General features: G+C 49.1%; 2 protein-coding genes across 4 annotated transcripts in view; one reads left to right on the forward strand and one right to left on the reverse strand.

The window, feature by feature from the left end:
* The window catches only part of LOC135243756 (stromal membrane-associated protein 1-like), a 55,241-nt gene extending 48,915 nt beyond the window's left edge, over nucleotides 1-6,326 (forward strand). For all 3 annotated transcript variants that reach the window (XM_064315793.1, XM_064315777.1, XM_064315785.1), the window contains 3 exons: nucleotides 1,353-1,542; nucleotides 3,914-4,239; nucleotides 5,138-6,326. In XM_064315793.1, coding sequence (XP_064171863.1) covers nucleotides 1,353-1,542; nucleotides 3,914-4,239; nucleotides 5,138-5,272 — 651 coding nt within the window. In that variant the 3' untranslated portion in view covers nucleotides 5,273-6,326. The remainder of the gene's footprint in view (nucleotides 1-1,352; nucleotides 1,543-3,913; nucleotides 4,240-5,137) is intronic.
* On the reverse strand, nucleotides 6,224-17,762 carry LOC135243776 (galactosylgalactosylxylosylprotein 3-beta-glucuronosyltransferase 2-like). Its single transcript, XM_064315802.1, has 4 exons — nucleotides 16,696-17,762; nucleotides 13,507-13,651; nucleotides 8,394-8,542; nucleotides 6,224-6,925 (listed from the first exon to the last, which is right to left on the reverse strand). The coding sequence occupies exons 1-4, from the start codon at nucleotides 17,191-17,193 to the stop codon at nucleotides 6,845-6,847; spliced, it is 873 nt and encodes a 290-aa protein (XP_064171872.1). The 5' UTR covers nucleotides 17,194-17,762; the 3' UTR covers nucleotides 6,224-6,844.
* Nucleotides 17,763-27,678: the final 9,916 nt, after the last annotated feature.

The raw sequence follows: 27,678 nt of genomic DNA on the forward strand, positions 1-27,678 counted from the left end.
GCCCGTTTGTGTGTGTGTGTACTTGTGTGTGTGTCTCTGTCTCTGTGTGTGTGTGTGTCTCTGTCTCTCTGTCTGTGTCTCTGTGTCTGAGCTTGTGAGTGTGAGCGTGAGTGTGCATGCGTGTGTGTGTGTGTACGTGTGTGTGTGTCTCGGTCTGTCTGTCTGTGTGTGTGTGTGTGTGTGTCTCTGTCTGTCTCTCTGTCTGTGTGTGTGTGTGTGTGTGTCTGTGTGTGTGTCTCTGTCTGTCTGTGTGTGTGTGTACGCGTGTGTGTCTGTCTGAAAGCGTCTGTAGGGCAGTGTATTAACCCTTTGGCTGCTCCTCCTGCTGTAGCACCGAGAAGAGGCTCCAGGGTCTTTTTGTTTTGTTTTGTTTTGTTTTGATTTTGGCAGCCAGCGCACTGCGAGCTCCGCATTTATCATTTATCAATCATCGTCTCCGCTGAATTCTAATTTGATGCTGGCTGCCCGTTGTCATTAACTTTCCGTTTGACTGACGGTGCAGTTAAATGCGAAGGCACTGGGACTGTGACACAGTTTTTGTTGTTTTTGGCTTCCAGCACATTGGATTTGGAGTGAAATGATGAGTATCAGGATGCATTGCGGACCGTCGACTTAAATTTGAGGTTATTCCCATCCGTTTTGGGTTATCCACGCAGTAATGACTGCCCTTTTCATACCTTATGCGAGGCCCAAGGTCTCCACGTCCTCAGAGGTGCCGTGTATGTAAGAGGTGGACAGACCCCGTTAGCCTTCGCTGTTACCGCGGCGCAGCGTAGCTGCAGTTGCTTAGCCTTGTAGCGCGTACAGGGTGAGTACTTGTGACAGCCCAGGAGTCTCGCTGTGCCCTTTCGGCTAATGAAGTGAACGCTCTTCCTGGTTTTATTCTGAAACAGAGCTGTGGACGGGCGCTTAATTGGGTCTGTGGCAGTATTTCTGTCCACTCGTGTGTCTGTCAGAGGAAAGTCGGAGGGTTTATTTCAGGTGTTGTACTTTGGAGCTGGTTGCACACACACACACACACACACACACACACACCCTCACTTTCCCGTCTGACGAGTGCAAGGTTGAGAAGCTGAAAAGACGATCACCGACCGTCTCTCCGCGCCTTACTCTTGCATTCACCCTGAGCCCCGCCTCCACGGTGTTCTTTTCCCATCATGCCTCTGTGATGGAGTCAGCTATCGCAGCTCAGATACATACACGTTAAATGTTTACAGGTATAGGTATTTGTATGTATGTGATGACGAAGCAGCAGGTGTACGTATTTGATGATGAAGAGGCAGGTGTAGGTCTTTGTATGTATGTGATGATGAAGAGGCAGGTGTTGATGATGCATTTGCCCCCCCCCCCAGGCCAGCTCCAGTGATGCTGCAGGTGTCCCGGCGACCGCAGGAACAGGAAGTTCCGCCCCCGCCCAGGGAGATCTGGACCTCTTCAGCGAAAGCAGCTCCAAAGCAGACGACTCGGCCAAGAAGCTGCTGTCCAAGGACTCCATCCTGTCCCTGTACAGCACCAGCAGCATGGGCCAGCAGCCTGCGCAGGGTACTATAATACACACACACACATACAATACACACACATCCATCCTGTCCCTGTACAGCACCAGCAGCATGGGCCAGCAGCCTGCGCAGGGTACTATAATACACACACACACATACAATACACACACATCCATCCTGTCCCTGTACAGCACCAGCAGCATGGGCCAGCAGCCTGCACCGGGTACTATAACACACACACACACATACACACTCTAACTATACACACACATCCATCCTGTCCCTGTACAGCACCAGCAGCATGGGCCAGCAGCCAGCGCCGGGTACTATAATACACACACACATACAATACACACCTACAACACACACACACACGCAATACACACCTACAACACACACACACAATACACACCTACAATACACACACACACAAAATACACACCTACAACACACACACATACATACAATACACACACATCCATCCTGTCCCTGTACAGCACCAGCAGCATGGGCCAGCAGCCAGCGCCGGGTACTATAATACACACACACATACAATACACACACATACACACTCTAACTATACACACACATCCATCCTGTCCCTGTACAGCACCAGCAGCATGGGCCAGCAGGCAGCGCCGGGTACTATAATACACACACACATACATACAATACACACACATCCATCCTGTCCCTGTACAGCACCAGCAGCATGGGCCAGCAGCCAGCGCCGGGTACTATAACACACACACACACATACAATATACACACATCCATCCTGTCCCTGTACAGCACCAGCAGCATGGGCCAGCAGCCTGCACAGGGTACTATAATACACACACACATACAATACACACACATACACACTCTAACTATACACACACACACACACACACACACACAATACACACCTACAACACACACACACACGCAATACACACCTACAACACACACACACACACGCAATACACACCTACAACACACACACACAAAACACACCTACAATACACACACACACACAAAATACACACCTACAACACACACACACACACAAAGCACACACACATACAATACACACCTACAACACACACACACAATACACACCTACAATACACACACACATACAACACACACACAACACACACATATACGTAATACACACCTACAATACACACATACAATACAGTACACACCTACAGTACATACACACGCATATAATACACACACACACACATACAATACACACACACTTACTATACAGACAACACACACACACATACAATACACACACACTTACTATACAGACAACACACATACACACACATACAGTACACACACACTTACTATACAGACAACACACACACACACACATACAATACACACACACTTACTATACAGACAACACACACACACACACATACAGTACACACACACTTACTATACAGACAACACACACACACACACATACAGTACACACACATAAACACACTCGTATCTGCTCTGACACGCACAGGCATGCAGTCACGCACGCACCTCACAGGCTCAGACACTTAAAACCGTGCGACTCGTGCTCCAGTAAGCAGCTCTGGCAGTACGCTTCGTTTCGTCCGTACGTTTATTCATGTATGTACACCAGTGGCGTGCTGCAGAGGTTCCCCTGGCACGAGGCTCCTGGCAGCACCAGTCCCAGTCCACAGCCTGCGTCCGTCTGCACGTCTGCCTGTCAGCCGCTAGCTAGCGCTTAAAAACCCGCCCTCTGACGACTCCGTCACTCCCTGCGGCTAAGTGGATCTGAGACGCTGTACAATTATCGCTCTTCAAATTTGGGGGGGTGGGGGGGGGGGAATCAATTATTTAAGTGCTCCTTGTCTCCCCGGCCATCGGACTGCCGAACGGAAGTCTTCACCTTCAGCCGCCGCACTTAAAAAGGAGACGCATTTCAAAAGATTCACAGAAAAAAACATGAAAAGGGAAGAAAGGGAAAATGAAGGCTGAGGTGGCTTTGATCCGGTGGCTGGGGGTTTAATAGGAGCTTTTTCCGCCTGTTTTAATTCCCCTCAAACCTTCGGTTTCAGTGTTTGGGGTGCATGTGAGGTGGGTCTGCGTACCCCTCGTCTCGGGACAGTTCCCCGCCTGCCCCTCTCACCTCGCCACCCCCCCCCCCCCCCCCCAATGCCTAACTGTCCCCCTCCCCTTTTTTATTTTTTGGTGAAATGAATCCCTGCTGGTTTGTGGTTCTGAAGAGCATGGCTAGTGTGCACCATTAGGTGGGTGCTGCACATGGGTACTGGTCACCCCCCACAGTATACAGAAATAAGATCCCATATTGAAAGGCGCTATATAAACAAATTTCTATTATTCTTATTCTTCTTCTTTCTGAATTTTTATTTCTGTATTTTTATGTTTTTTTCCAGCTGCCATGTTCATGGGACCATCCCCAATGCAGTTCCCCCCCCAGCCCCCCCCCTCCACCTACCAGGGCTTCCCCGGGATGGGCGGAGCCATGCCCCCCACCACCATGATGGGGGCGGTGCTGGGGCAGGGCGCGGCCATGATGGGGCAGAACGCGGGCATGATGGTCGGCATGACGATGCCCAACGGCTTCATGGGAAACGCGCCGGCCGGGGTGATGGGGCTGGCGCCCGGGGTGATGGGGCCGCAGGCGGGGGGCATGGTGCCCCCCCCCCAGAACATGTACGCCATGCAGCCGGGCCAGCAGGGGCAGTGGAACATCGGTCAGGTGAGCATCCCCCCCCCCCAGGTGTACTGACCCCCAGGTGTACTGACACTCAGACACTGACACAGGAAACCCGTCTCCCAGTGGGACACTGACAGAGGCCAAAGCCGTGCGGTAGTCAGCTGCATGTCTGAGTGCCTGTCGCTGGAGCCTCCTGTCGTGTGTGACCTGCGTCACATGACCGTTTGAAACTCTCTAGCCCCGTAGACACCGGGACATCTCCTGCAGATTACCGGCATCTTCTTTTGTGCAACTGTGTTTTGGTTTCACCGATGTTGTCTCGGGGAGTGTTTTCACATTTTAACAGTGTCTACAAAGTTTTTTAAAAAAAACCACTTCAAATGGGAATCTGACCCACTTCAGGTTTACGCTCAAATTCACGTCGCTTAAGAAAGCGCCTAACTTCACATGACCGGGCAGTTTTATTCTAAACCGCTGGAATTCACGAACAGCGGAACCGCACTGAGCATGTCCGTAAATCGCAGCGGTTTTTGAGGGCTAAAAATAGACGCGCTCTCCTCTGCCGTTTTCCGTACCCTGATAACGCTCGGAGGCCAGGTTTCCCAAGCAAGGGCAGCGTCTCACAATAGCGCCTCATGCATATTGATGAGGGGGGGCGGAGCCGGAGAGCTCATTAGCATAGCGCTGGTCCCGGAGCAGCTGTGCGCTGGTGTCTCTCAGGCTCGCGCGGGAAGCTCCGCTCGTTAGCGCTGCTCACCGCGTCGTTCTGTCTAAACAAAGCGAAAATGCGGCCGCTTGTTTTCTTTTTTATTTATTTATTTATTTTCCTTTTTAAACGGCTAATAAATGAGGTTTTGAGAGTAAGGAATTAAAATGGAGGAGTGTGGGGTGTGCTGCTGTAGTTCTGAGGCCTGTTTGATTTTTTTTCTCCTCTTTTCAGGTGAACCAGCAGATGTCCGGGCTGGCCCTGAACGGGGCGGGGGGGGCCGTGGGTTTCGGGCAGCCGGGCACCGCCATGGGGGGCTGGGCGCCCCCCCCCTCGGGACAGACCCTCAGCACGCAGCTGTGGAAGTGAGCTCCGGAGGGACGGGTGCGTGGGGGGGGGGCGGGGCAGTGGGGGGAGGGGCCCCCCCTTGTTTCCAGCCCCTCTGTCACTGCCCACACCTAGCCCCCCCCCCCGCCCCCCCAGCCTGAGTTTTACCCGAAATACTGACTCTCAGTTCCCCTCTTATCCCACCATTATTACTCTGAAGAGCCCCTGCTCTGGCCGGTCGGTGCGTGTCGAGTGACCGAGGTGTGCAGTTAAAGCAGACCGGCACTGTCGTCCATCTTATTTTAAACTTCAAAAAAGAAAGAAAAAACAACAAACAAACAAAAAAAAAATACTTTTTTTTTTTTCCTTTTCTTTTTTTTCTTTTTCTTTTTTTTTTAGTTTTTTTTTTTTAAAAGCATATCAGCAAAGATGCTGCTGGACCAATTATAAAAAAACCGTCTAATATATCATTACCAAATCAATAGTGAATAATAGTATTTAAATGGATGAGCGATGGCTATCATGTCCATGAATTTCCACCCCTGTGTGTACCTCCCAGACCCCCGCCGGCGCCCCCATTCCCCCCCCCACCCCCCACCCCTATCCCCGATCCCCGGCGGCGGCGTATGAGAACATGTCCTGAATGTTTCCCTCGGTAGAGATATCCGAAAACACCCCGTCTCCCTCCGCTTGGTCCCCGCCGGCCATCTCCTGGGTCCGTACCGTTACTTCCTCTTCCTGTGGACTGACTGTGCTCGTCCCAGAGCAGCGAGGGGGGGCGGGGTGCGGGGGGGGGCGGGGTGCGGGGGGGGGACCCTGGACGGGACACGCCGGGCCTTTTCGGCTACGGCAGGCGGCCGCTCTGGCAGGGCGGGAACGGGAACGTCCGGGAAGGAGCGAACGGAGCGTCCCCAAAACGAGCGTTTCAGGAGTTTTCCGCGAAACGCAGAACAGGGTCTCCCCGCCCCGCCCCTAAAGAAGGCCACTCAGATCTCATCTTCCAGGTTTTATTTCTGTAACGTGTTTACATTTCTGGTGCCTAGTACAGAGGAAAACATGTCATTTCTGTGCATTAAAACAGTGAATAGCCATGAAACCGCTTGTGGTCCCGTTTTGTCTCAGTGCCTCGGAAGCGTTTGTTTGTTTGTTTGTTTGGTTTCCTGTTTCCAGCTGACTGTTTGTTTGAAGATGGCGCCGCTGACTGGACTCCTTCGGTTGGTTTTGCATGGTTACAGCCCACCGTGGCGATCCGAATGGCGCCGCGGTAACCTGCCCGGCTTGCCTGCACTCAGCCTGCCGAAATCAGGAATTCCGTTTTCCCTCACGGTTCCCCAGTTCCTAACGGAACGTAAGGTGTTCTGTCTCAGGGATGATGGTCAGGACCGCTCTGTTTATCCAGCGTGTGTGTGAGTATGAGATCTGTCCGTCTCAGGATCTGGCCGCCATAGAAATGGAGAGAGTAGTGAAGTTCAGTCACCCCTGCGGGGGTTGTGGGGGTTGGGGGGGGGGGGGATGTCAGCGCAGGAAACTCGGGCCTGGACCCCATTTCACCCGGGCCTGGACCCCGTCTCACACCGGGCCTGGACCCCATTTCACCCGGGCCTGGACCGCGTCTCACACCTCGATCTGCACGGCGTCCTTCCACCGCTCGTTCCCCAGGTTCACCTTCTCCGTGCGCGTGTGCCACACCAGGACCTGCGAAACGGAGAGAGAGTTTAGGAAACGCAGCCTGGAACGCCCCAGGTTCACCTTCTCCGTGCGCGTGTGCCACACCAGGACCTGCGAGACAGAGAGAGAGCTTAGGAAACGCAGCCCGGAACGCCCCGACAGAGACCCAGCGACTCCGTAACCCCCTGGACACACGGCAACAGCGACACCGCCATGCCAAGCTGATCACATGGCACAAGAAACTCCACCGATTGGCTGGGCTCCATTTGTTTTGAAGTTTTTTTTGTTTGTTTTATTTATTTATTCATTTTTACTTCCCACAGAGGTATAATTGTTGGTGCTGACAGCTGACAGTTCCTTTGTATCTTGGATCTTTCGGAAATATAAACGCCAGAGAAAGCAGAATATAAATAACTTTCGTCTGTTGTAGCCTTTTGAAGAGTAGGTTTATTTTGGCATGTTTTTAATGTATTTATTCCAAGTCAGTGTTCTAGAACTCTGTTGCTTTCAGTCACCAGCAGCGATTGTGACATCATCATTAGAATTTTCAGTTAAGAACATTCCAATGTCATATTTGTGACCTCACAAAGGGTTGAGGGTGTAATCAGTCCCTTGACATTCCTCCTTCATCTGTCCGTCCTCATATTAATATAAAGGGGTTTATTCTCTTTATATGCCAGCCTGTGGCCGCTCTGGAGCCTCTGCAGAGAGGGGGGACTGTGTGCGCAGAGGCAACGCCACGCTCAAGTGCCCACCGCTAGCTTTTCACCCGCTACGCGCGGCTAAGCCTGTCAGTCTGCGCCCATGGAGCCGGGGGCTGCGTGCCTTCAGCCCGTTCAGCCCGTCCTGTGTGATGGACAAACGCCCCCCCGACACCCCCCTGCTCCAAAAAAGACGAAGGAGGAAGTGCCACCCCGCCCTCCTACGGACAGCGGGGGTGATCTCTGCGCTCTTTTGGAAGTGGGCAGCTGTGCGGATGGGAGACGGAAGCTTCCGGAAAGGAGGAAGTGCGGGAGCGCAGCGCGGAGGATTTGCGCCGTGAGGCGAATGCGTTGAGACAGGGGTTGGGGGGTGGGGCGGGGGGACTCTGAGCTGACGGGAACGTGGGGCGGCAGGCGGCAGGCTGTTCGGGGGGGGGCAGGGGGGGGAAGTGTGGCAGATTGACGTTAATAAGACGGAGCTCCTGGCTCCAGTCCTGGAGGCACAGCCCAGCCCAGCTGCTGCTGCTCTCTGCTCTGCCTCACTGACGTCTGCAGACACTGATGAGCCTAACGACTGCTGCTTCAGCCCGCCACAGCACGGCATTCTGGGAAACGCTGACCTCATAATGCCTGGGAAAATCTCTTCACTCAGGGGACGCCACACTTACACACACGCTCTCACACTCACACACACACACACACACACACACACATGCAGGCGCACACACACACACAGGTGCACACAGGGAATGAGAGCTGCGATCACGGCGGGGCGGGGCGGCGCTCGGACTGACCTGGGTGCAGTTGGCGGCCCTGGGCTCCAGCTCGTCCACGCGGGTGATCTGCTTGAGGAAGTCGGACTCCTGCATGCCGGGTTTGGAGCCCAGCCGCTTGAACAGGCCCCTGGGGCTCCGCAGGACCACCTGCAGGTTCACCGCGAAGCCTGGAGACGAGGGACAGGGTTACAGTAACCAAACCACTGCCCCCCCTCGCCCCCCCCCCCCCCCCCCCACCCGGGTACTCACCTGAGCCGACAGTGCAGGGCCTGGCCAACCTGGCCAATCAGGCGGCTAAAACTGACCAAACTAACCAATCGGCTGTTCGCTGACCAGGCTTGCCCACAACCTACCCACCTTACGTTCTAGGGGGTGTAATCAAGCGTGTAATCGCACTTTCTTCTCTTGCCTCTTTCTTCCAAAAATGTCAGCGTTGTCAGTCAATAACAAAAAAACAAAATGGCGGATCTATAGGTTTAAATCGCAGGGAATATCGATGGGCGCCGTAAACGAAACCGATGCGTTTGTTTTGCTCCGTGTTTTGTGTAGCGCGAGCTCGTTAGCACCTCGGTTGCGCGGGCGCCTTCCAAACCCTCTGGCGCGGGTACGGGACGCGGGCGACAAAGCGATGAATCCATACGGTCCCCGGCTGTGAGATCCGCCCGGCGTCGGTTTCCACGTTGTCTCCGGATTAGAGGATTTGATCCGTGAAGCACGGAACCCCCCCCCCCCCCCAGAGGAAACGGCTCAGTCGCCATCGCTGATATGGCTGTGATTGTTTTACAGGTCAGTGATTACGGAAGCACAGACTGAGATATATATACACATATGCACATACGGTGCACACACACTCACACACATGCGCGCACACACACAAATGCACGCACACACTCTCACACTTGTACAGACACACACACGCACAGTCACACACACTCAGACATTCATGCACACACACACACATGCGCGCGCGCACACACTCACACACACGATTTTATCCCCTCTTCTTTTCCTTTTCCCCGTAGCTATAAGTGCTTGGTGTGAGGCTGCCCATTACTTAGCTAGCTCAGTGATGCTGGTGTCATGGGGGGGATGGGGGGGGGGGTTGGGGTTTGGGTGTGATGTGAGGCGAGGCGCAGACCCTTTGTGGCAGTGAGGGGGGAGGGGGGTGGGGGGTGGTGGGGAAGGTGCAGTGGGGCTTTAGCTGCCACGTTGCCTGAGACAGACAGACAGACGGACGGACGGACAGCTGAAAACACTATAGAGAGCGCTGCGTCTCTATCGCCAGCTCTTTCTCTTCCAGCACTGAGTCAAAAGACACAAAAGGCTGTTTTGCAAAGGGGGCGGGAGGGGGGGGGGGGGGGGGGGGGGGCATTCTGAATGTCTCATTGTGCACCTGGTACAGGTCCCCCCACAAAGAGCCGGGAGAACAAAACAGTGAAATAAAATAATAACCGCGCATGGGCTCGGCTGCCAAGTGAAATTTAACAGAGCGGGAGAAAACGGTGTGGAGTGCTGAGAGGGGAGGGAGAGGAGGGAGGGAGGGAGGAGGAGGGAGAGAGTGAGTGAGAGAGAGAGGGAGGGAGGGGGGAGAGAGGAGGGGGAGGGAGGGAGGGAGGAGGAGGGAGGAGGGAGGGAGGAGAGAGGAGGAGAGGAGGGAGAGGAGAGGAGAGAGAGCGAGAGAGAGCGAGAGGGAGGGAGAGGGAGAGAGAAAGAGAGAGAGAGGGAGGGAGGGGGGCTTTCTCTCAGGATGCAGGAGCTGAACAGCCATCACACTTTCTGGAGACAAACACACCCCCCCCCCCCCAGCACCCGCAAGTCTCACATTAGTGAAAGGTACGGTTTGGTTGTTTCTCCTCAGATATAATGGTTTCCTGTGTAGTGATGGCTGGGAGGAGCCCTTAATGACGATGTAATGTCTAATTCTGTCAGCACGAGGACGGGGGGGGGGGGCTGCAGCTGGGTCCTCTGTTTTCAGGTCTTGGTTGAGCACTTCCTGGGTCAGGTTTTGATTAACCACTTCCTGGTCAGGCCTTGGTTGAGCACTTCCTGGTCCGTCCTTGGTTGAGCACTTCCTGGTCAGGCCTGGGTCCAGCTCGTGGGTGTGAATCTCCACTAAGCTGTGCTAGTATGTGTATTTCATTGATCCCTGAAAGCTACTAAATCTCTAATGTGGGTCCCCATGTAAAAAAAATTTTAAGAACCAGTGCCTTAAAGAAACTGCTTTTGTGCTGCGGTTAAACTACTGAGGATTGCTGAGGGCCGGTGGACATTGAGTGCCGTGCATTTTGCATTGTCCCTCCAGTTGGCTTCATACCGACAGGTGGTTCCCCTCAAGGTGAGAAGTGCTAACCTGTACGCTCCAGGTAACTGCCTACCTGGGCTATTATAGCCTGTAAATGCAGCTTGAGTGTCAGCCAGGCTTTATTTCAGTTAACGGTTGCTGTTCATGGTGCCTCCATTTAAATGTGTTGTCTTTGGTTGTTTCTGCAATCAGATGCAGACGTTTTCCCTGGAGAGATTTGCTGTTACACGTTCAATGGTTGAATTTCATGCGCGTGAAGGTGTCTGATATTCCCTGCCTGATTCTAGGTAGATTTCTGTGATGTCGGTTCTGGATCATTTCTTAGGTTGACATACTTTTTCTTGCGTTTAGTAAACCTTGATGTCGTAAAGCGAGTAGAAATAAATCCAGGTGCGAATCTGAGACGTCTGTCTGTAAACGTGCAGACGGTCCTTCGCTGTCCGCAGATATTTCGTCTTCTCTTCAGAGCCGTGGTGTGAAGGAACGCCCTTGGATTTCCCCCAGGTGAGTGATTACCTGTTCTGTCAGAAGGCAGTAGAGCAGGTGTGTAGCGTTCCATGTCAGAACTGAACTCGGGGCCCGAGAAGCTAGAATTGCTTTCATTTGCGATTTTATTTTCCATCAGTAATGCGAAATTGATTTGTAATGTCAACGCTCTCTTCTGGGACTTCTTCCCTCACCGAAACGTTGGAGCACCACACACACACACACACACACACATACACACACACACTCTCTCTCTCACACACACACATAAACCCACATTCATGCGCCCTGATTAATATTTACTCTGATAAATTGCCAGCGCGTCTCCGCCACCCACTTGCCGCCTGTTTTCATTTTGTAAAAACCGTAAGCGGCGAAGGAACTGGGAAGAGCTTCTGCGTGTTGGCCACTCTAATTGCGTTCTGACACGTTGTTGTTTCAGACAGGTTTTTCGATGACGAGACATGCCCAGAAAGACCGCAGTACACGCACACAGTCTCACACACACACACACACGCACGCACACACACACGCACGCACACACGCACACACACACACGCACACACACCCCAGAAAGACCGCAGTGCCTTCTTTACTCAACCTCCTGACTGAGCGTTCTAGCCACTGTCAAAAAAAACAAAAACAAATATTCACATCCCACACAGAACGCCATAACCGTGAGCTTTCACGCTCTGTAATTACATCAGCAGCCCTTTGGCGTCGCAGAGCACGCGTCCTCCTGCGGGAGCACTGCCGACAGACCCAGGTATCATGCAGGGAACTGTCGAGACTCCCTCTCGCTCCAGGGAAAGACATCTGCTCACATCTGACAGGAGAAGAGCCACACAGGTGTGACAAACGTGACTGTTTTTACCCCCCACCCCTTTTTTTCACAGTTCCTTTCAGCGTGCAGCCAAGACGTCGTCGTTTTTTTTTTTTTTGTTTTTTTCTTTGTGTGACTTCATTCCGAAGGCTGTCTTAAGTACTGTACGGCTGGCTCTCCTCCCTTCCCTGTGTAAAGGCTCTCCTCCCTTCCCCGTGTAAAGGCTCTCCTCCCTTCCCTGTGTAAAGGCTCTCCTCCCTTCCCTGTGTAAAGGCTCTCCTCCCTTCCCTGTGTAAAGGCTCTCCTCCCTTCCCTGTGTAAAGGCTCTCCTCCCTTCCCTGTGTAAAGGCTCTCCTCCCTTCCCTGTGTAAAGGCTCTCCTCCCTTCCCTGTGTAAAGGCTCTCCTCCCTTCCCTGTGTAAAGGCTCTCCTCCCTTCCCTGTGTAAAGGCTCTCCTCCCTTCCCTGTGTAAAGGCTCTCCTCCCTTCCCTGTGTAAAGGCTCTCCTCCCTTCCCTGTGAAGGTGTGTAAAGGCTCTCCTCCCTTCCTGTGTAAGGCTCTCCTCCCTTCCCCGTGTAAAGGCTCTCCTCCCTTCCCCGTGTAAAGGCTCTCCTCCCTTCCCCGTGTAAAGGCTCTCCTCGCTTCCCCGTGTAAAGGCTCTCCTCCCTTCCCTGTGTAAAGGCTCTCCTCCCTTCCCTGTGTAAAGGCTCTCCTCCCTTCCCTGTGTAAAGGCTCTCCTCCCTTCCCTGTGTAAAGGCTCTCCTCCCTTCCCTGTGTAAAGGCTCTTTTTCAAAGGCCCTCGCCAGATAATGCAGTTGGAGAGGCTTTATGGGCTTGTTAAAAAATAAATAAATAAAAACACACGAGCTCTTTTCAGCGTGCAGCCTCCTTTGTGGAGCTGTCAGAGGCTGTAATCTTCAGCTGGGCACTGAAGACTCTCAGCCATTATTTCTTTTTTTTTTTTACAGGATCCCGTATCTGCTGTGGAATAAACAGTGCTGCTGGCCTGAGTGTGCCGGGGTTCGGGTTTGGAGGGTGTCTTGTGCAACGTGTCGGAAAGGTGTGGGACTCCTCTGATGTGGGAGGACGATGAGGCGCTTACGCTTTTGCTTCATGGATTGCAAGGTGCTGTGCTGTGCTGATCTGTGCTTCCTGTGCTGTGCTATGCTTTGCTGTGCTATGCTGAGCTGATCTGTGCTATGTTGTGCTGAGCTGTGCTATGCTGTGCTATGCTATGCTATGCTTTGCTGTGCTATGCTATGCTATGCTGATCTGTACTGTGCTGTGCTATGCTATGCTATGCTGTGGTGATCTGTACTGTGCTATGCTATGCTATGCTTTGCTGTGCTATGCTGTGCTGTGCTATGCTGTGCTTTGCTGTGCTGTGCTATGCTGTGCTTTGCTGTGCTATGTTGTGCTGATCTGTACTGTACTGCGCTGCTCTATGCTGTGTGGCTTCAGCTTTGCCTTACCGCTGTACCGTAGCACCAGCCCCCCCAAACCCAGCCTCCACGAAGCCTACCTGCCATATCGATGGGGAAGGGCCGGTTGGCCTTCCAGCCCGTGTACCAGCCCACCACTCTGCCCTTGTCCACCAGGGGGCGCTCGTACCGGCGGCCTCCCACCAGCCCGACGGGCCACACGGACACGCGCTGAGTCGTCCGCATCTGCGTACGGAGAGGAGAGGAGAGAGAGAGAGGGACGGGGAGGAGATGCGGTAGTACGGGTGCACGCGTGACCAGTTCTGCTGGACGAGATCTAGGCTATACCAAGGGTGTCCAAACCTGGTCCTGGACAGGCCAGAACAGCTTGGGAGGGGGGGGGGGGGGGTTCACAGTAATCAACAGCCAATTCGAACCCGAGAAACTTGGTGAGGGTGACATAGAACTCACTGAATACTCAATCAAGTGCTACGGAACAACGACAGGCAGAAGAGCTTGAGGCTCCACGGGACCAGGATTGGCCAACACTGGTCTATGAAGTCTCTGGTCTTTTGTCCCGTTTCATTAACGTCAGACGTGGGTTAGCTTGCCAAGCGCAAGGTTAGCTGATGACAGATGTGCCCGCGGTGCACTGCTCTAAACCCCTTTTCTTAAATCAGGATTATTCCAACAGCTTTTAGACGCTGGCACTAACCGGGCAAAAGCTTTTCCTTCACGGTGGTCAGCCTAATTTGGATTCAGAGTGGAAGTCGTACGGAGGCCTAGACAAATGTAGAGAAACGGCATTCTGATGCTAAATCCGACCTTCTGTTTAATTTTATTGCACGGAGAAAGAATTCAGAGATTGACTGCTGGGGCACTGAGTGCATGGCGTTTATGCAGCGCTCTACTTCAGAGGTTTAAAAACGACTTTATTTCCGCTCTTATGTCGAGCGCGCCGGGGCTAAACAGATTCCACTTTAATCCTCAATTACATATAATAAACACGATTTCCACTGTGCCGCAAAATCTTCATCAACTTCCGTATTTAGAATGTCCGGGCTGGTTATTTGTGGTTTCGCGATGTTGTCCTAATCCGGGCTCTCCTCCGCGCCGTTAACGAACCGGGCCGGGCCACAGGAGCAGACGTGGGGAGACCAAAAGAGGGGGGGAATAAAACGGAGGCTTTTCATTGCTGCAGAGCCGTAATGGGTTTGATTTAACGGGGGAGACTTGCGGGCGACACGGAGCTTTGTGCCAAGACCGCTCCATATCAGGCAGCGAGCAGGGCGATGTTGCGGTAGGGAGAATGAGTGCCTGCCCATTGGCCAGTGCTCTGTGTGAACTCAACCCTGCAGCAAAAGGAAAACAGAGGCCAAATGCTACTTGCTACTTCCTGGCCATTTTACTGCTGTGGCCCCGGGCAAAAAAGCGGTCTCGCAATCAAACGCACGCGGAGACTGAGACCGCGCCATATTAAATCACTCACCCCCTTCAGTTGCTCAGTAGCTGACACCGCCAAGCCCCCCCCCAGAATCATGCCATGAGCTTTGTTATTGTTTCATTCCCTATGTGAAAATCGCTCTAATGTAGGCTACTGTAGGTGGGTGTATTCAAAGGTCCTGTGCTTTTTTTCCCCCCCAATCCATCTTACCAGCTTCTGCATATCTTTGAAAGATAGCATTTCTTGTTATCTGCATAGGCAAAAAATAAATTAATTAATTAAAATAAATAAATAATGGAATGAAAATGTGCAATCTTTTTTTATATGCAGTGGCATTCATGGTGCATTCAGTGACATTCATTTGTAATATGCTTTCCTGAAAGTGATGTTTATTTCAATGCTAAGTGATGGCCTAAACTTGGCCTAAGTTTTTATTCATACTGAGAAAATGACACTGCAAAATGTTTTCCGTATACAAGATTTGTTGTGTGTGCAGGCAAGTTTTTCATTTCATTTCCTACTTTAGAAGCTATAGTTCTGGTTATATGGTAACTCTATGACATAAATTAAATATGAACTCCCGAGATCATGCGCTAAGCATGGGTCTCGGTACATTTTATTAGTGTGTGAAGAGATATTTAAATGCTCTGACTCCGTTTTTTTCCCCCACAGCAATGAGACAATGTGTTCCTTGTGTCTTAAATGGGCAGAAGGGAGAAGGGAGATCAGGTAAAATCAACTCATGCGAACTGACGTGTGTGATTAATGTCGCGTGAGCTCGCTCATTTGTTATTTGGAGAAGTATCCAGATACACGTTAATGATCATTAAGTGAATGGGAAAGCACCGTTTTTGGACTTCCTCGTCAATCACAGCCTAAGATTTCCGTAGAGGATGACGAAGTGAGCAAAAGCAAAGCTCTCTGCGCTGAGTCGATACGTACATAGAGCCAGGCTTATATACCACAATTCCATTTTATATCGATGATAGGCAGAAAAAAACAGCTTATTTGAAATGTGGGTCACTTGCCTATTCTGCTGAATTCCATTTCTCGGGGCGAGTATTGAGTCGGCCAGTTGATATGATGCGCTTATTAAACCGTTATAATCACTTTTCCTCTCTTGAAAACTGAAATTAGTTAGCTTTGTGAAAATAGGTTCCGAGCTGGGTGAACAGTTCAAAGCGTGGGCTGCAAAAAGCCTGTGGGGAAAGCATTAGGCTACACGGATTGATTATGATCCTGCACGACGATTAGCCTATTTAATAACTTTTAATGTTTTTTAAATTTTCTTCTAAATATTGACAACAGTTACATCCGATTGACTACCGGAAATGAACAATGCAACATAACCAATCAGTTCTGCCTTTGTTCATGCTGCTATTATTTCAGGGTTCTAAATTTACGCTTAAAGGCTTCAGTAATGAGAGCAGATATTTTAAACTTGCGTTGCGGAGCAGCAAGGATGCACGACATCACTCTAACCCACGCAGCTTGTGTTTTAGGATGAGCTGTGTTTTGTAGTCTGGCTACTGTTGACCTGCAGCGTATAGTGTAAAATAATAATGAACCATTAGCTAAAATCTATTGCAGATATTGAAATCAAGCAATAAAATAGATTTTAATTTGATTTTTTAAAATCATCTTAAATGGCCAGTATAGCACATAACGAAATGTATGTTTTAATAATATTTGCCTAATTGGTTGGATTTAAAGTTTCCGTTTAACTAAAACGCTGCGCAAGTTTACAAGAAAAAAACAGCAGAAACTATCAAGTAACGAATCGCATAAGCCTGCATTAAATACCCTGCTGTTGTTCTATAATTATTTTTTAAAGAATAGTATGTACCTCGTCGAACAGTTCCACACTATATGTGTTGTCATCATCAGCAAAGAACACGACTCCGGAATCCTTGGGCGAGCGATGCGTCCGGAGCCAGCCCAAAGCCGCGTTTCTCTGCTCAGTTGCCCGGGGCATCCCTGGTCGCTTATACCTGCGGGGCGTGGGGACGTACAGGTGAGTGTACTGCAGTCCCGAGCGCGCCAGAAAGCGCGACACCAGCTCCGTGCGTGCGTTCGAATCCTCTACCACTATCCAGTGGAAACTGGGCACCAGGCGGAACGTGTTTGACAGGCGCGTGAGCTCCGCTTTCTGGACAGCTCTTCGGTACGTCGGTGTGATCGCGTAAATCGTCGGTAGGAAGGTGCGCTGCGGCTTACTGAAGCGGGAGAGGTAAAAATTGGTGGTGCGCCGGACTGTCCTCTTGGTGTCGATGTCGATCATAATGATAACGATCAAAATCCAAGGCAGAAGAATGAAAAAGTGACTGTAAAAGAGGGATTTCATGATGCTGCGAGTTCAAATGTTATTATTCCTTAAATACAGGTTAAATCTCGTGCCATTTACTCGCCGTTGCATTCAGTTAGTATGCCATTCGAAATGAGTGACACCTGCGAAGTGCCCGCCGTTTCCTCGTGAGCACATATCCACGCTGAGCATCGCGAAAACGTCTTTTTCTCCCGCGCTCTTATTTCCTCTGATGTCCCCCGCGATTTAAATACAACCGTTTCGCCATCCTTCTTCGCAAGAGATTATCTCCCGAAAAACTTGCTTCGTTTTGAGAATGCATAGTCCACGTCGCCTTTTAATGTTCACCTTTAGCGATAACGCACAACGAACGGGTATGATTCATCGTAAATATAGGATCGAAACGTATGAAAACTGTGAGACAACGAAATCACAAACAACAGGTAATTCAAATTCTGGCATCCGTTACACTATACAGTGTGATGCTCGGCAAATGAGTCGACTGATGGACAACAGCTGCGTCTTCGGTGCCTGACTGGTGCTGTGAGCAGAAGAATTACTCTTATAGTGTTGCAGCTCGCAGACTTTGAGAGACGCCTGACGCGCGCGGCGGCGGTGGTCGGAGCCTTCCAGGACCAAGCACGCCTCCGGGGAGCGCGCTTACTACGGTGCTTTCAAAAATGTCACGGGCGCTCCGTGACGGATTTCAAATGTTTTTCACGCGTGTCGGCTGACCCATATTTCATAACGGTTATAATTTAAGGATGTACTTGCACTTTATTGGGTTTGGGATTATTGGTTAATAACAGTGATTGGGCTATTTGTCATCTTGCCTTCAGTATGAAATAATACAAGCGTCGTAATTGACTTCTTGTGGTGTGCACATTAAATGTAGGCCTATTCAATACAACCCTTGAGTCATAGATACTTAGAAAAAAATAATATATTTTTGCTGCGTTTGCTGAAATATGAAAAAAAAAACGCCTGAGTAACGCCGTACTTGATATATTTATGACGTGAGTAGGACGCTCTTATAGTAGGCCTATACATATAGAGAAAAGATAACATTTACGATGCTGTAAAGATGTTAAGACTTACGCTATATAATGCAAAATCCCTTCTGTTTTCCCTCTTATAGCCTATATGCGACTTTGGACGATTATATCCAGCGCACAATGGAGAGACAATTCAATCAGGAGTCCTGTCAAACTAGTGGACGTCTTGGATAATGGCAACAAAATGAGATTTGGATACGTTAACCCTGGGGGGGTTCCCTTATTCTGCATCTAGTTAATCTAACGCAGATGCGCGCGAGGATGTGGGGACGGTGTATAATGACACTGGAGAGGGAAACGCGGGGAGAGGGGGAGTGGGAGGGAGCGGGGGATGATTGATGTTTAGTGGTGCAGAAATATCTCCCTTTAGGTAAATGTGCGGATGACAAAGACAAACAAATTAAAGGAGAGCCGCGAAATTAGATCCCCGAAGAACTGGATTCATCGGTGATTTGGATTTCAATTAAAAACGTATGAGGTGGTTTTAAGTACCCACATTTCAACGGATGAGACGCATTCATCAACATTTCCGCGGAAATTCCCTCCCATTTGTTTTATTTATCGTGTGAAATTAACTTGTTCTAATACACCTCACACCACAACGCAATTGTAGATTATCAGTTGATTATACACACGGCGTTTTCTATATTACTCCAAGGGATTACTGATACAGCCTTAGTCATCCTTCATTAGTATCACCACTGATGAGTAAACGTCAGGAAAAAATATTAAGCTGCAGACAGGTAATGATCTGAAATGCATTTCATCACTTGATCGAAGTGTCACGTTTGCCTCGATCAACTGAAGAGGAAGTAAAATGGCGGCGTTGCTCTTGTCTTGCACGTGCTGAAAACTTCAAGCCCTCTTCCCTAGGATAGCAAAGATATCAATCATCCTAATGTCTTACACCACTGAGAGGATCTGTCCAGTATTAAGCCTTGAGTTGGAATAGTTAATGCCAGGAAAGTCTAATGCAGAAATAACACCCTAAAGTCTATACCAGCTATGAACTAAAGAGTGATGGATTAAAAAAAATAAGCTGCAGTTTTAATTTTAATTTTTTAAATTTTTTTTTTTTACATGTTGTACTTCTTTGTACTTCCAATCATCTGGTGTTATATTTAAAAATCCTTGAACAGTCCCTGAAATGAGTGTACTCATACAATCTACTCAAATCTCTTTTTCATTAGATGTAGAATGCCCTTTAGCCATATAATTTCCATATCGGCGCTGGAAATGATACAGTCTATGGATAAAAAGGTAATTTAAAAAATGATTGGATAATTATTTAACTCCGATATCCACACGAGCCCTTTGGATGTGAAAGTCGTGCATTACTCAGAGAGCTACCAATAGACTGCGGCTTTTAATGGACTTGAGTCTGTGTATTTGAGCCGTGTTTGAATGGTACACTTCTGTAGAAAGTTGGAAAACAAAGTCTGATTTAATCTAAATATGGTCTTTCATTGAACCTGGAGAAGCAGTCGCTCAGTGCAGTGAGTTGTGTTGAGGGGAAGCGTGTTGTAGCCTCCAACCTTTGCCTGAAGGCCTCTGTGTCAACAGAACGGCCTGTTCAGCTCATTAAAGCACCTGATTGGCTAGTTTTTGTTACAGTGTATCCTGTATGTTCCGTTCTCATTTCTATCTGAGTATACTGATCGCCAGAACCTGGTGTTATAAGCACCTTGTTTTGACTCGCCAGCAAAGTTTTCGGTATCTGCGGCTGCCTTTTCGCTAATTTGCTGAAGCGTCCCGATCTCCAGGGACTCCAGGAGAGTGCTGAGCGTACTGCATTCCAGCGGGCATCTCCCTGTTCTGTCACTGTTGTGTAAAAAAAAAAAAAGGTCCTGCAGCCGCAGAGTTGGCACAGAGGACGTGCGCAGGATACTGTGAGCTGTCTGAGCCCTAGGGCCAGAGTCCTGGAGAGACTCACATTGCAGATTTTTTTTTTTTTTTTGTGGTTTCCTTTTGATCAGCAACCAGCTTTTAAGGCCTTGGAAATAAGGTGTCTGGACCCTTTAGCCAATCGAAAAAGCTTAAATTCAGCTCTTGAGTGCTGGGGAAATGGCGAAGGAACCAGCAAGGCACCGCGGCTCTTCGGGATTTGAGCCTGAGCTCCCGTTTCTGCGGCGCTGTGGAGCAGCAGTGCTGTTAAATCGTGGGATTAAGGAGCAGAGCGTGGATGGGCTGAACCACGGGCAGGGCTTTGCGGTGGCGAATTCAAGCGAGGCCACTTTCTGAACAGGAACACGGGGACGTGTTCAACGTTAAATCAACTCTTACGGAGTACATGTGGACACGGTCCCAACTGGAGACTCGTGGGCCTATATACTCTGTTAGAGTTGAATTAACACTGGAAATGATAGTGTTGAGTGTAAGTAGACTGTAAGAGTGTTAGTATCCCCCCGGTTGAGGGTGGCCGCTAAGCGAAAATGTTGAGCGAAATATGTGCGGGTTGGATGTAAAACATAAAAAGACACCCCCCCCCCCCGGGACTCACACACGGCCTTATGGGACTGTTGCCGGGGTTCGCCTGCGTCACAGGTGCTGAACGGGCGGAAGCGTGGTGCTGTAATGGCTGGTAAATGGACCTGCAGCTCCCGGCCCCTCAGGTGAGGGAGCCCGTCGTTCCCTTGGGCCGGGTGCATAACTCGGATTGTTTAATTTCATACGCGGCTGTATAAACTGATGCTCTGTGAAAGTGTAAATTGCTGTGGCTGAGTGTGTGTGTGTGTGTGTGTGTGTGTGAGAGCTAAATGCCTAAAATGTTCTGTGTGGGAATGAACTATGACAAAAGCATAAGGTTATTATTTTTCTTACTATTCTTATTTTCTCTGTAAAGTTTTTTTTTTGCACCTAATGTTATGTTGAGTTACTCTATGGATTGGTGTTATTAAATACAAGTGTGCATACAGATTGATCACAGCCCTGTTGGCGCAACTCACTCAACCTGAATAATTAGTTTAATAGATTCCCATTCGCGTTTCCCTGAGAAGAGGAACGACTGTTCTGGGCTCACAGACCCATCGAATGAAGGGGACTGGAGTCTCTCAGCGGTCGGACCTTTGCACGCGCAGGTTTTATGGCAGTAATTATCTCCCGTCGACCTACTGTACTCCGCGCGAGTCACCTCCACCGCGTTTGATTAATTCATAACTCCGTTAATCACAGTCAGACCGGCCCACCGCAGGACAGAGCCAGTTCAGAATCATTACTTCGGTTTTTAATGGACTGGTCTTCTTGATTCGGGAACCCTTGGGTATATTTTATGTTAAATTATGAATGACCAACAAAATAGCCAATTAAATATTAATGGATGATTTTAAGGCTTTGCTGCTCTTACTAGAGTAATTGATGTAGCTATAGATACTTAAGCCGTTGGCGATCAAATTTGAAAGCAACAGTATCCCGTGCATCGGCAATGAAATGCCGATGGGACTGCATTTACATAAAAGTAGGTGAAACGTATTTTTATTTTAAAAAGGCCAAATAAATAAAACAATTATGCAATAGACATTTGTTAAAAATAGATTATTAAAGACTTCCGAATTAATCATAGTTTTTGTTTGGAACTTTATAATAGATTGTCAAACATCATTTTCTTTTGTTTCTGCATCCATTTAGGTTGTCAGGTTATCCAGAACCTTATCCTATTCAAAAGGGAAAATAATAAGGAAACACTGCCACCTCGTGGCCAGTAGGGCTTGCCATCCGTTCCTCACAGTTAAAACACACCCGGCGAACTGCTGCCTTCAGCGGTTTTATTCTAATCAGATTTACTTTTTAGCCAAATACTAATCTAATCACTTGTTATAATTTCTTAAATCGGTTTTTAATGCAAATCAAATCACAATAATTCGCTATCTAGCTTACACCTGCAATAAATTCAAAACATAATGAAGTCTTGTAGGAGGTGCACTGACATTTTCTTAAATGGACACAGTCAAGGTGCTTATGGACATTATCTAGCAACTAGCTAGTAGGATGTATGGCTACCACAGGGAATGCTGGGAAAAGAGTTACATCAGCATATTTGTGCCATCCCCTTTTCAGATGTAAACAGATGTTGTGCATTCGGATTTTGTCCCTTTAGCCTTGTTGACCCTGGATGAGTACGGGAGCCCTAAAGTTTCTAATCGGCCTCAGTTTGGATAGGCCCAGTAGCTGTGGCGTGACTGTCAACATGTCGTCTAGCATATAGATGAAGCCGTTCCATTGTCCAAGGACTTCTTCAATGTAGTGTAGTGCTGCAAGGGTGCCATCGACTACTGCAGTTTGTCACCAGTGGACACACGTGATCCTAAAATGTCCAGTGTTAATTCATCTCTCAACGGATAACATTTGGTCCCACATTCCAGAGTGGGACTAAATGTTATCTGTTAAGAGTTGAATTAACACTCTCAGAGTTAAATTAACACTGTTAGAGTTGAATTAACACTGGACATTTTACTGTGTGCTGCCGTGCCCCTGAGCCGCAGTAACTCCTGCCCATGAGGGAGCGGTCTAAATAAAAGCGGACTCTCTGTTTTTCGGGGTTTTGGCTGCATTTCAGGTGAGCACCGTTTCTTTGGGTTGCATCAGAAAATATCGGTGAGAACTGGGCCCTGCTGGGGTGTAGTCAATTCTTAGTGCCTGATTGGATGAATGTAAGAGTGATTACATCCCTGGCAGATGGATATTGAAATATCAACGTCTAATTGGGGCTAATACTGTGGTTGAGGCGGGTGCCTTTGAAGGATTTATAATTCATTACAATATGGTGATGTATTACCAACAAACAGCTTCTGAAATTTTACGTGTAAATGTGTAGGTTCTTTGAAAGGTGGGCTTTACGATGTCATAAAATCATCCAACTGCCCATTACAGCTTCTCACCTCCTTATCCTTAATCTTTACGTTTGATCTGAGACTTAAGACTTGCTCAATATTGCATAATTTAAATTTGTCCAATCTGTACTCAGCAGCAACTTTAGTGAATCTGGTATCTGGTGCTGTATATCCTGCATGTTGAATGTGTCTCGGAGGTTTAATTAAACTCGGGGCATTTTGTAGACAACAGTCTATAGTGCAATAAATGAAATATGTTGTCAGCGGTTGCAGATCGGATGACATTAGAGAGGATTTGCTGCCCTCTGTTGGCATGTTTGTGTAGCACACTACTGTCCAATGAAAATGAGGCTTTTAAATCATAGGTATTTTGCTAAAGAGAGAATTCAGCAGCTTTGCATAGCTATTTCAATAATCGGTGCTCATAATTTTCTCACCATGTACAAGTGCGCAAAGTGGGTAATGATGGGTAAGTAGATCTGTGGTTTCTTTACCGCCCAGGGGAGGAAAAAAGCCACATCCTGTTTCAGCTCCTATGGAAATGTGGTCAGTTCATCCTATGGTCTCAATCATCCATCTTTCGCCACTCCTCTGTTCATTTTTTTGTTGTTGCTTGCATTGCTTGTGGAAGAAACACAGGCTTTGACTATCCATTGGCTTTAAAACAGACCCAGGGCACAAGACATTTCATTAATAGAAAGAGGCTAGCTCAGACAGTAACGGGAAGGTGGAACGCACTGTGAGAGAGGTCTGTAGCAGCGCTGTTCCATACATGCTCCTCAGGGAACGGGGACGATGCAGGGACCTCTCGAGCTTATTAAAAAACCCTTTGATTTCAGTTCCACCTTAAACCCCCCCACGCAAGGTCACCTGAGTTAATATCAGTGATTAATATGTTTGCTGCCGTCTACCTGAAGCCCCGGTTCACCCTGCAGAAGTACAATAGTGCAAATGACGGTAGAAAATGGCAACATGATGGATTTTCTCCTTGAGTCGGGAATTTAACACCTTGGCTCTGTTTGTCCTCGGGCGTCAGTCGTACAGTGTGTGCAATCGGCCAGCTAACGAGAGCTGAAGGTACACAGAGGACTGCGTTTCATCCTCCCCGTACTTCCGCACGGCGCTTTGGGAGTCCGCTTGCTTGTTTAGCGCGTGCCCGGCTAATTAAACCTGGCGTGCGCGTTTGCAGACCCAGCTGAAGAACGTCGCGAGGCGGGCGATCGATGGGTCCGGCCGAAACGGGGTCAGATCAACGCCGCGTACAACGTTCATTAACCAGGCCGGGTAACGAGGCAGAGGAGTCACCCTAACGCACGACAGCCTTTGCACTTTATTCAGATCAAAGCTCAACAAACACGGAGCACTGAGAAGATCTCACCCAGCTACGCGACAGCATGTGCAACATTCGCTTGAAAAAACTATCAGTAACAAACTGTAGAATAATGCCTTTTGAATGTTACCAGGACGACACAGGAAAGCGACTGAAAGTGCTGAAAAAGTTCGTTAACAATCCTAAAATAATCTGCTGCCTTGTCAAAGTGAATGGTGGTGGGGGAGGATGAGCATTTACTTCCATGACCCCCGCCCACCCCCACCCCAACCAGCCCAGTCAAGGTCACATCAGGAGAGGCGTGGCAAGATAAGGTTCCGGAGCATCCAGGCCGCCTCACCTCAGCTCACCTGGCCTGTTCTCTCACCTCTCCCATCGTCATCCTTTCTCCTGCGAGTTTCTCCTGTCCTCTCTCACAGGTTGGTTCGAATGCTGAAGTTCACCATATGCAGCACAAAATTAACCACACAACTCAGAGATTATGTCAAAATGTGTGTTTTATTTTTCATACACTGCTTTACAAGCTTGTAGGGAACAGAAAAACCTTTTAAACACAATTTCACACTTTACATATTCTGTAGCCCCACACAATGCTATTAGCCCCATAGTAAAGATTAAAACCAATAAATTGCTTCAATGATATCAGTAAAACAGTCATTATATTTACATATGTACTTTATATTATGTGTTTGTGTGTCTCCTTGACATATGTATAGGCTACAGTATTATTGTTAATTGCAAATTATCATGTAAAAAACAGAGCGTATCATGTTCAGTTTTTTAAGCCAAATGGCTCTCTGCCATGTTAGAGATTTATGAGCGTGACTTTGCTGTAAATGATAATTATTATTAAGTTCACTTATCACGTTTTCCAGGCTGGGTGCCTTGTAATGTAGAACATGTGACAGATGTTCTTACCCACCTCTGGTAACCTGGCCTGTGTCCACGGCCCTGTCCTGAAGATCCACCTCGGTTCACACACAGTCTTAACTTACCTGCTGTGATTGTTCCGAGCGATGAGCTGTGTGTGTGTGTGCCTGTGTGTGTGTATGCATGTGTTTGCGTGTGCATGTGTGCTTTCATCTGTGTGTACGTATGTGTGTGTGAGTGTATGTATGTGTGCATGCGTGCTTAAGTGTGTGTGTGTGTTTGTGCTTGCATGTGTGTGTAAGTGTGTGTGTGTGTAGCGAGAGGGGGGTGTGTTCTTGATGAGCTTCTCCTGCCTCATTATCTCTCACTGGTTTCCATGTCAGCCATCTTACTGCTGACAGTACCTCCTCCCTGCCGTAGAGACTCAGTCTAAGAGCGGGAGTCCTGGCCCAAATGTGACCTCCATGCGTGGATGCCCTCCGCTGCGGTCGACTCCCAACCCCCCCCCCACCCCGGAGACGCTCCTAGGAAACAGTGGTGGTGACGCGGCTCGGCTCCCAAGCACCCCCCCCCCCGGGAGCAGAACAGATCCGTCTTCCCCAACGCTCCCACGCTCACCCCGACCCCCCCCCCCCCCCAACCAGTGCTTTCCGTGGCACCTGCAGCCCCAGTGAAAACAGCCACGGCTGCTGGGAAACGACTCAACGAGTGGAAGCAGGTAAGAATCCACTCAGAACCTTCCGGGCGCTAACCACCGGGCTGATTAGCCTTCAGATAGGCTGGCGGTCGGCCCTTATTTTTCCACCACACGTTTTTGCCCTCGACTGAGTAGCTTTAAGTAGCTTTAAGTACAACCGGGTTACATTCGGTTGATAATGAGTCTAATTCAGATTTACTTTGGCTGATATGATCTGGCGGGCACTTGTGTTGAAATTTCCTGTTCTTTGTATTGTGCAGGACTGCATGACCAACCTGTGCAGGACTGCATGGCTTCATTCTGGGTCCAGTGCTTCCCCTCTAGTGATTCTGAAGAGCACACATTCCAAAATTTTAAATAAAAAATAAATACAGGAAGGACAGGCACTGTCAGTAGAATGTGGACCGTTGCCATGACACCGGTTGAGCACAACTGTGTGTTAGCGGTAAAGTTTTGCAGGAGGGCTGTTAGCGGGGGGCTAGCCCTGCAGCTCGTCATGGGGCAGCTCGCTCAGCCGTGGCTCCTGAGAAACAGGACATTCCGACACACAGGTACTCGCCAGATCATATCGGTGAAAGTAAGTCGGAATCAAACTCGTTATCAGAGGAGGGCATCTGCGCTTCAGCCCCCCCCCCCCCGAGGAGGAAGCCGAACAACAATCGGAAGGGTGACGCTCGCCGTCTCCGCGGCAACACAAAACGGCTACTTCCTGTCGGCGGCTCGGTCGCGTCTGATGTGTGCTCCCCCCAGACGGGCTGGTTAGAGAGGTCCGGAAGACTAGGGGGGGGGGGGTGCGGGGGGTGGGGGTCTTAGCAGCGCTGCATCTGGGTAATGGGTCAAATCCTCCCGGGGGGGGGGGTATAGGGGGGCGGGGTTATAGCATACAGTAGCGCAGGAATCTGGGCTGGCACAATGAACTTCCCCTCACACAGGAAGTGACCCGTCAGCGCCACTCCGTACTGCACACGCCTCCTGTGAGCGCAGTCGGCCAGTTCAAATTAAATGTGTAAAATGCGTTGAGTTCACTTACTGAGAGCTGAACATCTGCTGCTTAAAATACACCTCTAGGTACGCCTGCGTCTACAGGATGTGTCTGCTGTGCACAGCAGGACAGGCCCACAGTGGCAGGGGGGTCTATTGTACCCCCAGACCTGGCCTCCTCTCCCTCTTGATCTGTTTAAGGAAGCAAAGCAGACATTTTACACAAATGGCCCCCTGAGCGTATTTGAAACCGGTTTTGCCAAACAGGTTTTAAATTCAGTTTGGTTCAGGTAAATCCATCTTCTCCAGTATGGTGGAAGCACAGTCTGACAGCTCTTGCAGACGTAGATTAAAGATGTACGTTTCGATTTAAGCCACATTTTCATTTCATCCAATATGGCTGAAACAGATTCTGCTTTGGAAAAAAAACAGAACCAGTCTAGTAATTCCATTTCTATGGATCAGAGAGTCCAGAGCTAGAAGTGTTTCATATATTGATAGAGGGTGTTGTAGGTGTTGTAGCAATGGGTCTGTAACAGTTGAGACTTCCCGGAAAAATGGATTGTGTGCTTTTTTTTTTCATTTTTTTCATTTTTAAACTTTGTCGACTGATCAAACAATAACACCTCTCCCTTTTTTGCGAGGACACCTGAGGGCGTGGCCCTTTTGTTAAATCGAGTGGCGCTGTGACCACGATGTACTTTAAAACAAAGCAGAGAGAGAATGCGTGACATCACTGCCAAAGAAAACACATTGTGACCACAC

This window comes from Anguilla rostrata, chromosome 2 (assembly GCF_018555375.3).
Source record: "Anguilla rostrata isolate EN2019 chromosome 2, ASM1855537v3, whole genome shotgun sequence".
NCBI lineage: Eukaryota > Metazoa > Chordata > Actinopteri > Anguilliformes > Anguillidae > Anguilla > Anguilla rostrata.

Coding starts and splice junctions, on each gene's coding strand:
- LOC135243776 (XM_064315802.1), bottom strand. CDS start 17,193: ATGAAATCCCTCTTTTACAGTCACTTTTTCATTCTTCTGCCTTGGATT. Junction 8,543..13,506: donor CTTCCCCATCGATATGGCAG/GTAGGCTTCGTG, acceptor CCTCGTCTCCAG/GCTTCGCGGTGAACCTGCAG. Junction 6,926..8,393: donor GGGCCGCCAACTGCACCCAG/GTCAGTCCGAGC, acceptor TCCGTTTCGCAG/GTCCTGGTGTGGCACACGCG.